The sequence below is a fragment of the Haliotis rubra genome, unplaced genomic scaffold, assembly GCF_003918875.1.
Source record: "Haliotis rubra isolate DU_JTF1 unplaced genomic scaffold, ASM391887v1 Scf65, whole genome shotgun sequence".
Lineage (NCBI taxonomy): Eukaryota > Metazoa > Mollusca > Gastropoda > Lepetellida > Haliotidae > Haliotis > Haliotis rubra.
Window position 1 is genome coordinate 1,798,309 of NW_025767357.1, and position 13,889 is coordinate 1,812,197.

Below are 13,889 nucleotides of genomic sequence, written 5' to 3' on the forward strand. Positions count from 1 at the left end.
TTTTATCATATAATTTGCAACGACTGACAACCCTGACATATGGCTCTCTGACATTACCTCAGTTTTCAAGAAGCGAATTCCAGGGAGCATTAACAGATTCAGAATCCTTATGTTAACATCAATTCTGTCCATGTCGAGAGGATTGGACACTTCCGAGGCAGTACCTCACAGCCAACATGGCTGTCCATCGGTTTCTGTGACATCTCTGTATACAGTCACTGCAAGACAAAGACGTTCATTATGAATGGAGTCAACAGTGTGGTGTAGCGTTGTCTTGTTGAAACAACTTCCTCTGTTGATAATCGGAAGAAGATGACGTTGAAGAACTACCCATGTGTGATTTGCTCCCAGATTTCCCCGAACCACCAACACCAACACCACCACCACCAAGACAGTTCTGTGTGTAGGATATGGCTTCCTTCATCACATGTCGACCCTTGGAACGCAGTCTGGTGCACAGCGTTCATCTTGACGACGGAATACACGCTGTCCGTCGTCTTGGCGTTGGAGAAGAAATCCTGATTCATCACTGCACCGCAAGTTTCTCATTGCCTGTACGGCGTTGCTCCACGCACCAGTTGACGACGATGCCAACCCTTCAATACAAAGACGATACCGGTCTTGTGGTTTTATTTCTCGCTGATGAATCCTGGTTGTTTTGTCCAAGACCCCCTCAAACCTCGAACAAACCTGCAGTCCCGGTAGCAGTAGCATGTCGATGTGTCGATCTTGTGGAGGGAGGGATGGTGACCCTTGGTCTACCATCTTTGTTTGAGGCGGGTATGCCGACTCAACGAACAATAAATGATGCTCTGATGTACGTTGAATGTTTAATGGAAAACTAAATCAACATTCTCATTGTTCAATGCAATGCACTTCCCGTTTTGAAGAGTGCAAAACAAAATGAACTAAGGGCACTTAAGCTAATGAAGGAGCTTGCAATAACGTCAAGTTCAACTTCGAGACAGCGTGGAGTACGACGGTGGAAGGGTATATGTGGATAGATTTGACTTGTCAACTCGGCTTGACGTACTAGAGCATCAAGTGGCTTTGGACGACTCCATCAAGTGCCACACATAAATGTAAAAAAGATATCGAAAAGTAGGTCAGTGATGCGGCCGTTCGCAGGAGTCATGAGCGAATACTGTTGAAGACCGCGAGGAGACTTGGGTAGGTTGCATATTCTTCATCTCGTTATTGCATAGAAATACTTGTTTTCATGTGGGAATTCGTGATGAAATTGTAACGGAACACATGCTATTGTGTAGAAATACTATTGGCGTTTTACCACATGTATGTGGAAATAGATTATTAACGAAATATTAAACATTTTCATTTTGTTACTTTGTGGAAATAGTACTTTTGGCTTTTTATCACCCAGTGATGTTTTATGTGTGGGCATAGCAGAAATACATTTTTCTTCTTATTGCTGTGCAGCAATTCAGTTATTGTTGGCTTTTACGACATTTACAACCTGTTTTACTTACACACATACACATCAGTGTGCACGTTTATTATTCTTGAACGCGAACCATATATCCTCATCTCATTATCCATATGCCAAGTATTCCCCAAACATTGCACAACTGTTTTATGGATCTGCCAGGCTTCTATCGGTAATAGCAATGATTTGAAATAATAATGAGCTGATGTGGTCATGTCATACTCTTCATGGCATGACTATTTTGTTAAGTCAGCCCTAAATCTGATTGAATAGTTTGTCCATCGATTAATCGTATGTATTCATACTTAATGAGAATAGGACACCGACAAATGACAAATGGTTGTCTGTTCTCTGGAGAGTAAACATGGAATAACACGCATGGCGTACTTCTACTTGTCAGAAACGTTTAGAATGTTGTATAGCATTCTCTTGTATGATATACTGAAATGTTATATAGGATATTTATATAGCGCACATATCCAGGCAACTAGTGCATGCTCAAGGCGCTGGTATTATTTCCCTAAATCATTGGATGTCAATCTCTACGGCACTTCGTATTATCAATCTCAACTCCCTGGGGAGTATACAACTCTTGCTGCCACTAGGCGCACAGAGTTATTGTGGCTTTCTCATCCTAACGAGGTACCCATTTACAGCTGGGTGGACTGGGACACATAGCCACAGTACTTTGTCCAACTTCACTGCACGTTGCTGTACCCGCAACTAGGTGTGTGCACGTATTCATGTGTCAACCATCTGGTCATATACCAACGGATTCGTGAGTTCATTTAAGTGCACAGGGTTGTGTACTGTACACTAGGGGTTGTGACTACACTGAAAGAGTCTGCACACAAAGTTGACTCCAAGGTTTTTTACACCAAGTCACAGGTGGGCTCGATCCCGGCACCTCAACCTCGCTGGATCTGTAGCCTGGCCCCTTAGCCAGCTCGCCCACCGCGCCCCACATAGACATGTTGTCGCAGGCTTTAGACCAAATAATAAAAGTTTCCAGCTTCCAAAAGTCGTAATGATTATTTTCGATCTCCTTCCTAAGATTTTAGATGCGACTCCTAGATTACGGAATCCGATCATAATGTTTTCGATAATAAATCGCCCACTTTGTGATCCATAGTTGTTCAGCCATGGTAGGTAAGCGTTTGTGATCTTGGTTAAAGGTTTTCTCCTTCCTAACATGATCATTAAACTGAACAGTGAAAAGCCTTATGAATCCACACCACTCACAATCGTTCAAGCTGAAGAGGCGCGTTGGGGTAGTCTAATGGTTAAAGCCTTCGTTTGTCATGCCCAAGACTCGGGTTCGATTCCCCACACGGGTACAATGTGTGAAGCCCTTTTCTGGTGTTCCCTGCCATGACGTTGCTGGAATATTGCTAAAAGCGGCGTAAAACTAAACTCACTCACTCATAGGTTCTGAACCTGATGTTGATATTTGACATCTCATTTGATTCACATTTGCAACTATGACGCCCTAAAATGTCTTTAAACATCAGGATGACCATGTAATTCAAGCACTACAAACTCAATGTCACCACAAGGCATCTCCAACACTAATGATCACAGCTCGAATCCTAGTCTGATTCATCCTATTGATGGTTCCATTTGTCAGCACCATACCGCCATTGATCAGTTTCACAGAAGTTGAAAAGTGAGAACCCTTCCATCAATAAGCGTTTTGTAAGATATACATCTTCATAAAAGTTAAACAACGCTAAATGTTTTCAGTCTACAGAAACCCCGGCATGTTGGTCATATGGAATAATCGTGTTTTCTATACTGAACCAAGCAACAGCGAGGTATCATTGTTGCAACCAAAAGTCAACTGACATTTCTTCTGACCGATATCAGGCATCAACGTACCCATTTAAAACCCAAGCTTGCACCCAACAGGCAAAGGTGAGGTGAGGTGAGGTGAGGTGAAATTGTGTTTAACTTCGTGCTTGAGAATATTTTGCTAATATGACGACGTGCATGCGTGTGTATGTGTATGTGCGGCTGCTTGTATTAGCCCAGACTGAAGCTGGTTTTATAGTGCTAGCCCACTGAGATACCATGCCGCAGTGAAGCATGAATACCCCACTCAGACACATTACTGACTCCGAGCCGACCAGTCCTTGTTGTACCCATTAATGCCGAGCGCCAGGCAGGGACCAACAAGTACCATATTTTAACGTCTTTTGGTATGACGCGGTCGGGGATCGAACCCGCGACCTTCCGCTCTCCGGGCGGACGCTCTAACCACTACACCACGGAGGCGGTCCCAGGCAAAGGTTCAGGTCATGTCAGGCAAGTACATATTGCTGACAAAAGCATGATAGTGCACCCATGCAGGCTGCAGCACAATATCCTGTAGTCCTGAGAGTTACGCCAACAAGGCGCTGGTTGTAGGTGAGTGAGTTAAAATGTAATTTTACATAGGAAATATTTCAGCCATACCGCAGCGAGAACAGTTTTTGCATAAACGCTAGTTTATAAGTAAAGTAACTAAAGTCATGTCGCCAAAGAACAGTAAAACAGCTTGAGTATCACAGATTTGTATTTAAATCAAACATGAAATCATACAAAGCAATATCTATTTACAATACAATCACCATATCAAGGACCATGAGGACTTGTAGCACTTTTGCAAAACACCTGGATTTACAGCAACGCTGCAGGTGTTGGCCTTCAAGCATCAAAAGAACATATATTCTACGATCAAAAGACTGGTAGACAAGGGTTCTCCTGCTCGACGTGGACTTTCATACATTATGCAAGGGACAATAATTTTGCAAAAGTGATAGGTGGTTAGAACAACATTCAAAACAAAACCAACAGGCGTGAGAACATGAATCACAGACACAATTCAGACATTGACAGAACGATGGATAATTAATGTTTCGTTTTGATCTTGATCTATTTGCATTGGTCATGAGAAATATGCAACAGTAAACGTGCATTGGTATACTACAATAACGTCTATGAAACAGTAATGATTAATAATAAACTGTTAAAGAACATATCGCATTACTAATAACTGTTTTGTATAGTGAGCGTCAGTTTAAGCATTGGAAGTTGTGTACTTGCAACAACATAAACAATGAGGCTCTAACACGTAACATGACAAAAAGTTGGAACATTAATGTAATTGTCAATGTCGCGGCTTACCATCTGTATTGTTGACCTGGAGAATCAGTACAGTCCACACATGGCATAGAAGAAGGACATGCTGGCAAGAATGTTGACAATGGTGAACACCTTAAAGCCGAGTCTATCAAGCGCGGCAGCGATGTCCGACCCAAGAACCACTTTAATACCGGTGCTATCTCCATGTGTATCGGGAGCCTGGTCAATGGTTTTGACTTTGACTATGTCATCAGCAAGGATCTTGATCTTCTTGTCTGGCAAGAGATACGTCAGCAAGCGGGTTGCCCTTATGTACCTTGGGTCTCGGTGGTGGAATGCCAGGTTGACAACGGTGACGATGGTGGCCGCCATGCTGAGAAAGATTTCAGTAGCTAGATAGGCACTGAAGTAACATACTCCGTCTGAGTTCTCGGGAAGAGCGTCGTTGACGAGTGTGAGGAACACAGCATAGGAAAGCATAACAGAGATGCAGAGGGTGATCTTCTCTCCCGAGTTGGCAGGCAGAGCAAAGACGAGGGAGTTCAATAGAGACAGAAACACTATTGGCAGGATCATGTTGATAATGTAGAACAGGGTCTTACGTTTTATGTTTAAGGTGAATTCCACACGGAAATGACGGCCCCTGTGTTGCCAAACCTTTTGTGGAACTATTTCTTCCAGCTCCCACTCGCCATTTTCCTCATACTTCATGTGCAATACCGGTTCTGGAGCTAGATCAAGGTTTACAATTTTCCTTTTACAGCTCAACTGCTGCAGGATCAGCTTGCAGGACTGGGTGTCGAAAGGATAGTGACGGACATCTACCTTGCAGTAGGTCTTGTAAAAATCGCCAGGAAACCATACTATGGTACCTGTCGACTCCAGATAGACTTTCAAGTTCCTGTTACCAATTTGGCCGTAATTGGAAACGGCATTCTGCACGATGACGTCTGGGAGCCAGAGCTTGTCTGTTGGCACATAGATGACCTCCGTGTTGTATTCCTTCGGATTCCATTTGAGAAGAGGCTCCTTCCAAGTCAGGTCAAAAATGGCAGACAGACTTAGAACTTGATCCTTTTCGTTGAGATCCACCAACGAGTTAATACTCATCCAGACGTCAATGGTCCAGTTCGGAGAATTGTTTTGGTTTGGCCAAACCAGAGGGTCGTAATTCCTGAAGATATCTTTAAACAGTTGACTCTCGTTCTTTGGTACTGGCAAAGATCCTGACAGTGCGGCACGACATACTGAAACAAGGACAACGAGCACACCCAGAAACATGTTGTGTGAACGCTGAATGAACTAATGATGTCTCTCTCAGGCAATAACATATTTATCATAATAACGCTGGGTGTCTCCATTCACAGGGGGAGATTGGAAGGTACTTGATCTCGGGATGAGTCCTATAAGAAGATGACATTCGGACATATTCTTTCAAATTGATACCTTGTAAAAGTTAAGTGTTATTTCTAACTGAAATTTATGAATGCCTGGACATCTGCTCCGTGAGAATAAAGAATATTATAAGTAAAAACATCACCCCTTGGGAAATAGTAGACGTGTCCTCTTATAATTCGCATAGGCTATGGGAGCTTCACATACAATAACATCATCCCAGGCCAAAGAAATGTATTCATAGCCCAAACTGTTTAGTTTTCGTGATTCGGAGCGTTTGTTTAGTACAAGAGAACACAGTGACTCATTGTGGTCTGACGTCAAACTATTGTTCATTAATTTACCTTTGCGATTTTAGGAATTATTTTGTCATTACTGCACTTGCACGACTATCTTGTTAATTGTACCGTATAGTTACATGCAGGCGTTAAGGGATATGGCAAACCGTCCGCTTGAAGGCCAGGTGATGCATGCTTTTGGTATTTTCATACTCTTTAGTCGACGTCGTTCGAGCGACAATTAGCTGACAGTCAGCAGTTATTTATATATTTATATATTATGGAACGAAATGGAAAAAGATGATATCCAGACTGTAGATATTGCTTAGGTTTCAGTTTGAACCACATAGTGACAACACGAATGATGTGAACAATAACGGGGATTCCAGCAGCTCGAGCTGTGCTGAAACGGGCCCCGATTCTGATAAAGTGAATAACACAGAATAGAGAGTATATTAAGTTGTATGTTTCAGAAATTTATGATTATATTATGGAATCCTAGAAGGGACATCGTCGCGTTGTCAAATTGTCGCGTTAAAGCGAAAAGGGGCAAAATTAACCAATGCGCGACAATGCGACCTTTTGGCCATTTGTAGCATTGTCCCTAGGATTCGATACTATTCAGTTCGAGCAACACTGTTGTATTAACGGGTTAGAATATTTATCTTCAGTAACCCATGCTTGTCGTGAAAGGCGACTAACGGGATCGGGTGGTCAGGCTCGCTGACTTGGTTGACACATGGGTGTCCTCCCATTTGTGACAACTCCCAGTTGTGAGACACATTAATTAATGGTTCAGTGCACACAGGTGGTGCTTTCCCATCCCTACGATGAAAGTGGGAACAGCCCTGTTGCTGAAGAGTACCCGCAGGAGGCATAGTTCATTGATGAGTTTATTAACACAGAAGACATTGTTCGTTGAAGAGCATTTATTGTTTTCAATAGATACTGAAATACTGAAAAAGATTATCGTGAACTGCTGATATATTCTACTTGTTGAAGGCCTGCCATAATTGTGATCGGAAAGAGCAGTCAAAGGTTAATAAATACATTTGGATTAATTATTTTTACAACAGTTATTGCTAGATTTTTCAAACACGTAAATCTGAGTAGGTAAATTAATTTCTCTTTCAAATGATCACGAAGTTACCTACACAAAGTGTTTATGTTTTTAAGCCATTTATCTGAGTAGGTTAATTACTTTATCTTTAAGAGTTTCATTAAGTTACCTCCACAAGATTCAGTTAAATAGCTAATCCATAATTAGCTGGGGTTTATCCATTCTATCAGATAGGGGAGTAAGGTGTGTTTTCTTTGCTAAGTACCTACTCCACTGTCTCACAACTGGGAGTCTCACAACTGGGAGTTCTCAGAAATGGGAGTAGACCGACACATGTCATCGGTTTCCAATTGCGCAGATCGATGCTCATGCTGTTGATCACTGGACTGTCTGGTCCAGACTCGATTATTTACAAACCACCGCCATATATCTGGAATATTGCTGAGTGCGGCGTAAAACTAAACTCACTCACTCACTTACTCTTTGTTGTATAAAAGGGAGACCATGATAGGAATCTTATTGCACTACACGTGGCTCTTTTTGATAGTCTGGGCACGTGCGCTCACGTTTTCTCGTAATTCATGGGAAGCGCAATGCAGCGTGATATCATGACATGTTCTTGTCGAGGATCTGGTGCCGATCATGGCTGGTCGTGGTCCAGGCCTCCAGTTCCAAGATGACAATGCAATACAGAACAAGCCGCAGTACTTTATTCCGAGTCCCTATCATATCAACTGTTGACTGTGGAGGGTGCACCAAGCGCACCTTAATGCCTAATCCTGTTCTACTGTACGCTCATTACGTCCATAAACCAGATGTATCCACAAGCCACACACCTTGTTCTTTTGGTCATAAAGTGACACATGTGAAATTTCCTTTTGTACTTAGGACCCACTATGATCCGGGATAGAATTGGCATCTCAGGAACCCATGCTTGTCGTAAGAGCAATATAGATATTGTAAATTCAACAGCTCGTTAACGGAGAACATGTATTCAATGTCATTACGTCCATAAATGGTCGTGCAGGCCTCCAGTAAAATTACTATTATATTTAGTTGCAGGTGGCGCCAGTAACATAATAAAATATATATATATTATCAACCGACGCCTAACCCACACTTTTGATAAGAATCATTCTTTTATAAAAATGTGCAATATCGTCCGTATCTGACCACCTTATATTCACAGGCGTATATTCTGGCCAAAAGGTATCTCGGGGCACTTCTTCAAAAACAGGAAATTGCGTTAAATTTATAGATTACACTCATTGATCAAATGAACCTTTCATTTAGTGCAATTCAAATTACTAGAGAAAATACCTAATACATTTCAGTGACTACAATGACAGAAAACGTGTATTGTATTTCTATCACCAATCGAATCGAACCCGAGTCTTCGGCATGACGAGCGAACGCTTTAACCACTAGGCTACCCCACCGCCCCCGTGAGAACATGAATCGCAGACAAATCAGACATTGACAAAAGGAAGGATTATTAAAATTTTGTTCTCGATCCTGATCTATAAATACATTGGTAGTGAGCAATACACAATGTGCGAAACAGTAAACAATCACTAATTTATGAAACAGTGATGATTATTAATAAACTGTTAGAGAACATTTTGCAATATTAATCATTGTTTTGTTAAGCGAGAGTCAACTTAAGTCTTGGAAGTTGTGTAGTTTGCAACAGTGTACATTATGAGAGTACAACAAGTAAAAGGTTTTAAGGAACAACATCACTTTAAATGTCAATTTCACGTCTTACTATATGTATTGTTGACCTGGAGAATCAGTACAGTCCACACATGGCATAGAAGAAGAACATGCTGGCAACAATGTTGACAATGGTGAACACCTTAAAGCCGAGTCTATCCAGCGCAGCAGCGATGTCCGACCCAAGAACCACTTTAATCCCTGTGCCTTCTTCGTGCGTATCGGGAGCCTGGTCAGTGGTTTTGACTTTGACTATGTCATCAGCAAGGATCTTGATCTTCTTGTCTGGCAAGAGATACGTCAGCAAGCGGGTTGCCCTTATGTACCTTTGGTCTCGGTGGTGGAAGGCGAGGATGACAACGGTGACTATGGTGGCCACCATGCTGAGAAAGACTTCAGTAGCTAGATAGGCACTGAAGTAACATACTCCGTCTGAGTTCTCGGGAAGAGCGTCGTTGACGAGTGTGAGGAACACAGCATAGGAAAGCATAACAGAGATGCAGAGGGTGATCTTCTCTCCCGAGTTGGCAGGCAGAGCAAAGACGAGGGAGTTCAATAGAGACAGAAACACTATTGGCAGGATCATGTTGACAATGTAGAACAGGGTTTTACGTTTTATGTTTAAGGTGAATTCCACCCGGAAATGTCGGCTTCTGTGTTGCCAAACCTTTTGTGGAACTATTTCTTCCAGCTCCCACTCCCCATTTTCCTCATAATTCATGTGCAATACTGGTTCTGGAGCTAGATCAAGGTTTACAATCTTCTTTTCACAGCTCAACGGCTGCAGGATCAGGTTGCAGGACTGGGTGTCGAACGGATAGTGACGGACATCTACCTTACAGTAGGTCTTGTAAAAGTCCCCAGGAAACCATATTATGGTACCTGTCGACTCCAGATAGACTTTCAAGTTCCTGTTACCAATTTGGCCGTAATTGGAAACGGCGTTCTGCACGATGACATCTGGGAGCCAGAGCTTGTCTGTTGGCACATAGATGACCTCCGTGTTGTATTCCTTCGGATCCCATTTGAGAAGAGGCTCCTTCCACGTCAGTCCAAACATGGCTGACAGACTTAGAACTTGATCCTTTTCGCTGAGATCCACCAACGAGTTAATACTCATCCAGACGTCAATGCTCCAGTTCAATGAATTGTTTTGGTTTGGCCAAACCAGAGGGTCGTAATTCCTGAAGATATCTTTAAACAGCTGACTCTCGTTCTTTGGTACAGGCAAAGTTTCGGGGCCCGACATTTCTGCATGACATACTGAAACAAGGACAACGAGCACACCCAGAAACATGTTAAATGAACTGATGATGTCTTTCCCAGGCGATAGCACGTCTATGATTAAAATGTTGGGTGTCTCCATTTATCAGGGAGAATCGAAGGTACTTTATGTCAGAAGACACCCTTTTAAAGAAGATGCCATCCATTCGTATTCTTTCATATTTACAAAGAGCCAAGTGTTATTATTCATAATTGTACTTCATTAATGCCATGACATCAGCGATAGCGACAATAGATAATATTTAAAGTAAAAATATTACCCCTTGGGAAACAGTAGACTTGTCCTCTCACAATGTGCAGAGGCTGTGGGCGCTTGAAATATAATAGGAAGCATTATCTCAAACTAAAAAAATGTATTTATAGCCCAAGCTGTTGGTGTTTCGTGATTCACTTTGTTTGTTCAGTGCGATAACAAATGCTGAATCGTTATCTCCCGTCAAACTGTTGTTGATGAATTTACTTTTGCCAGCAATGAGTCTTTGAACGAAAGCTTGAAACAGAATCGTTTTGTCAAAACTGCACTTGCACGACTATCGTGCTAATTGTACAGTATTGGTACGTGCAGACATTAATGCATTTGGCAAACAGTTCGTTTGAAATCTCAAGTTTGGATGTATGCTTTTGTTATTTTCATAATACTTTAATAGTAACAGTTAATAAAACGGAATTTGACATGTCAAAACACGGTGCACCCTTACCAGCGTGGATGCACATTCGTGGAAATCATGGAAACGCGAATCACTTGACTGAATGTCACGATTGAGGAATCCAAGCGACAATCAGCAGTTATTTATAAAATTATGGACAGAGATGATATCCTGGCTGTAGATGCTGCTCGACAAATACAACCTTTTCAGTTAAAACCACTCTTTGACAACACAAATAACGTGAACGATGATTCCTGCAGTTCTAGCAGGGTTGTAGAATCGGCCCCCAATTCTCAAGAACACAGAATTAGAAAACATTAAGTTTGTTTTTTTCATACGATTATGAGTATATACGCCCAGATTACAGTTTTTGAAATGAGTGAGCATCACAGCACGAATCTATGACAAACTATACTAGGCCTACTGAAAAACAAACCGGAAATGTTGAGTTTATCATTGCAGTGAATTCTAATTACCATTGATTTATCTACGTGTATAGTGTTTTCAATACTGGGGTAACACAAACAAAAATCCTGCTCTCATCGATTTCAGTTGATACATCAATAAGCGAGGGAAGATAGTTTCCTGTAGGCAGATCTCTGTGTGTGTTGTGCACGTGTTGAAATGTGGAATTATTGTCTTTTAGATTTGTGCTACCACTTTAGGGTACTGCTCAGATGAATATTTACAAATATTTTTTCATATCCGTGATCGTATTTTAAACAGCTCCCAACCAAAATAACTACGAGGGCCTATCAAAAGTGTTGTGCCTAAAATACTTCTGATATGTGCATGATAAAAATAACTGTATGATGATAAATGTTTATATCATTTACATAAACGTAACATAGACATGCACATGTCGCTAGTTTCCGGTCACATCTAATCACATGTACACCTAAATAAACCGCAGAAATGGATAAGCTTCAGTAGAGAGCATTCGTAACTACTCGTACATTCCGGCATGCCGGATGGCGTCTCGTACCCCTCTCGTGGCCATGTTTACGACTGGGCCCTGTCTAAACGCAAATGGGCATGGATATGAAAATAGTCTAGTACTATTACCAAGGAAAGAGAACTCTGAATTACCAAACATGGCTCCTAGAATCAAGGATAGTCTACAACGTCTTCTATTCTCCCTGCTAGAATATTCAATATCCCGTGGGCAAACAGCAATATTGTCATTCCCTTTGTAAATATGTTTCAGTGTTTAAAGTTGCTGATCTATTAGCTCAAAGTTTATGTTTAAATTGTGCTTTGCATAGTTTAACGAAGTTACAAAGTTCAACGGGGCCACCATTTCCATACTTCGAAATGCGTTTTACTAGGCGCGATTTCATTGGTTTGCCACGCTTTTTGGCAATAATGGCGAACGATAGGGTACGACTCTTCTTGTAGGTCACGGAAAGAGGCGAGTAGTTACGAATGGAGTAGAGAACAGTTATAAAGCGTTTGGTCCTCGAGGGCCAACCAGCGAAGCACATTGAAGAGCGATTGACAGCAGTACGAGTACCCCATGAGACTGAGTACTCGTACTGCGGTCAATCGCTCTTCAGTGTGCTTCGCCGGGTGGCCCTTGAGGATCAAACAGTTTATGACTGCTCTGTATTCGAGCGTATCCATTTCTGCTGTTGATAGCCCCTCGTATATTTTATGTCGTAATTTACCTACCTCTGAAATTTGTGGTTGTCATTTGGGGTTATTTGATTTAATAAAACCAGTGTCCACGAGGAAAATTCAATATGGTTGCTATCTTAATACATGAAATATGCCTGTTAAATGCACACAATAGAGTTACCTGGTCTTACCATGGTAACATTTCAGGTGGGATGGCAACTGTATTCCAGTTCCCACACGTGCTGAGTCAAAGGTTTGCTTCATACATTCCAATTATCAAGATACAATTAGTATGGATTCTGTGTCAGTATTTATTATCAGATGATTAAAGCAATCCTTTACAGTCTTTACTCGGGCAATTGGGATGTGCATTGGCTGCTCTCGCTAAACATCCATATATCTAAAGGATCATGATGGTTTTCTGTGCTTGAATAAGGCCTTCCATATTATATGGAGTAAAGCATGAACAATATACTCGACAAAACTGAAAAAGTAATTCTTGAGTTACGCGTGTGCTTAGAAGATGCCAGAATTTTGGGAATGACACCCATCCTTTCTTCCTGAACATCTTCTTGTAATAACGATAGTCTTGGATGACGCTGATAGCTGGTGACTGCTAGAGACTTATGTTGTGAGCTACCAAGAAATCAGTACCGTGTGTGGACCCTAACACTGTTGCTTGGTGGTGGAAAGCCGGTACTACCTGATGATGCCCATCTGTTAGGTTTCCATGGACATTAACAAGACATGTTCCTCGCCTGTGAGACTTACAGCACCAAATATGTCGACCTTTTTGTATGCAACACCCAGTATAAGGAAGGATAGCAATATATGGATGAACAACTTCTTTATTGCTGTGAGAGCGACGTTTCGGTGTAGGTTCTTCATCCATATATATTGTTATCCTTCCTTACTGCCCAAACTTCTAAATGCCTCCCAAACAAGCTACCCAGTATAACGCTTTCCTCGTAGCCGACAGAGGAGGATCCACCCATTTCACCTTTGAAGAAAGAAACAATATCCATCACTAAACAATATGTTATTTCAACGTATAGACGCCACTGATGACGTAAGAAACACCACTGCAGCTGCTGAAGTCCATTAGGGTGAGATAACTCCTAGAACGTCTTGCTCGGATCGTGACAACTCCTAAAGGCTTGTGAATGTGCACAAATTGGAGGCAGGACAGGAATTTGTGTTGCAGTGTATGTTGCATGAATGTCTTGTTTCAAAAGTAAAAGACCCGGATGTCGCGATCCTGTGCATCTGTTGTGGGGCCAGATTTCAAGTATTTGAATAGTATTTTGCATAATGTTACATAGGCA

The 13,889-nt window shown here is 41.7% G+C and overlaps 2 protein-coding genes across 2 annotated transcripts; both read right to left on the reverse strand.

Annotated features, from left to right (window-relative positions):
• Nucleotides 1-4,633: 4,633 nt before the first annotated feature.
• LOC124257120 (neuronal acetylcholine receptor subunit alpha-7-like) lies at nucleotides 4,634-5,848 on the reverse strand. The gene has a single exon (XM_046691110.1). The coding sequence runs from the start codon at nucleotides 5,846-5,848 to the stop codon at nucleotides 4,634-4,636; it is 1,215 nt and encodes a 404-aa protein (XP_046547066.1).
• A 3,244-nt stretch (nucleotides 5,849-9,092) lies between these two features.
• LOC124257121 (neuronal acetylcholine receptor subunit alpha-7-like) lies at nucleotides 9,093-10,265 on the reverse strand. Its single transcript, XM_046691111.1, has one exon. The coding sequence runs from the start codon at nucleotides 10,263-10,265 to the stop codon at nucleotides 9,093-9,095; it is 1,173 nt and encodes a 390-aa protein (XP_046547067.1).
• Nucleotides 10,266-13,889: the final 3,624 nt, after the last annotated feature.

What these genes read in the sequence shown, in the direction of transcription:
- LOC124257120 (XM_046691110.1), bottom strand. Translation starts at nt 5,848, where the DNA reads ATGTTTCTGGGTGTGCTCGTTGTCCTTGTTTCAGTATGTCGTGCCGCA.
- LOC124257121 (XM_046691111.1), bottom strand. Translation starts at nt 10,265, where the DNA reads ATGTCGGGCCCCGAAACTTTGCCTGTACCAAAGAACGAGAGTCAGCTG.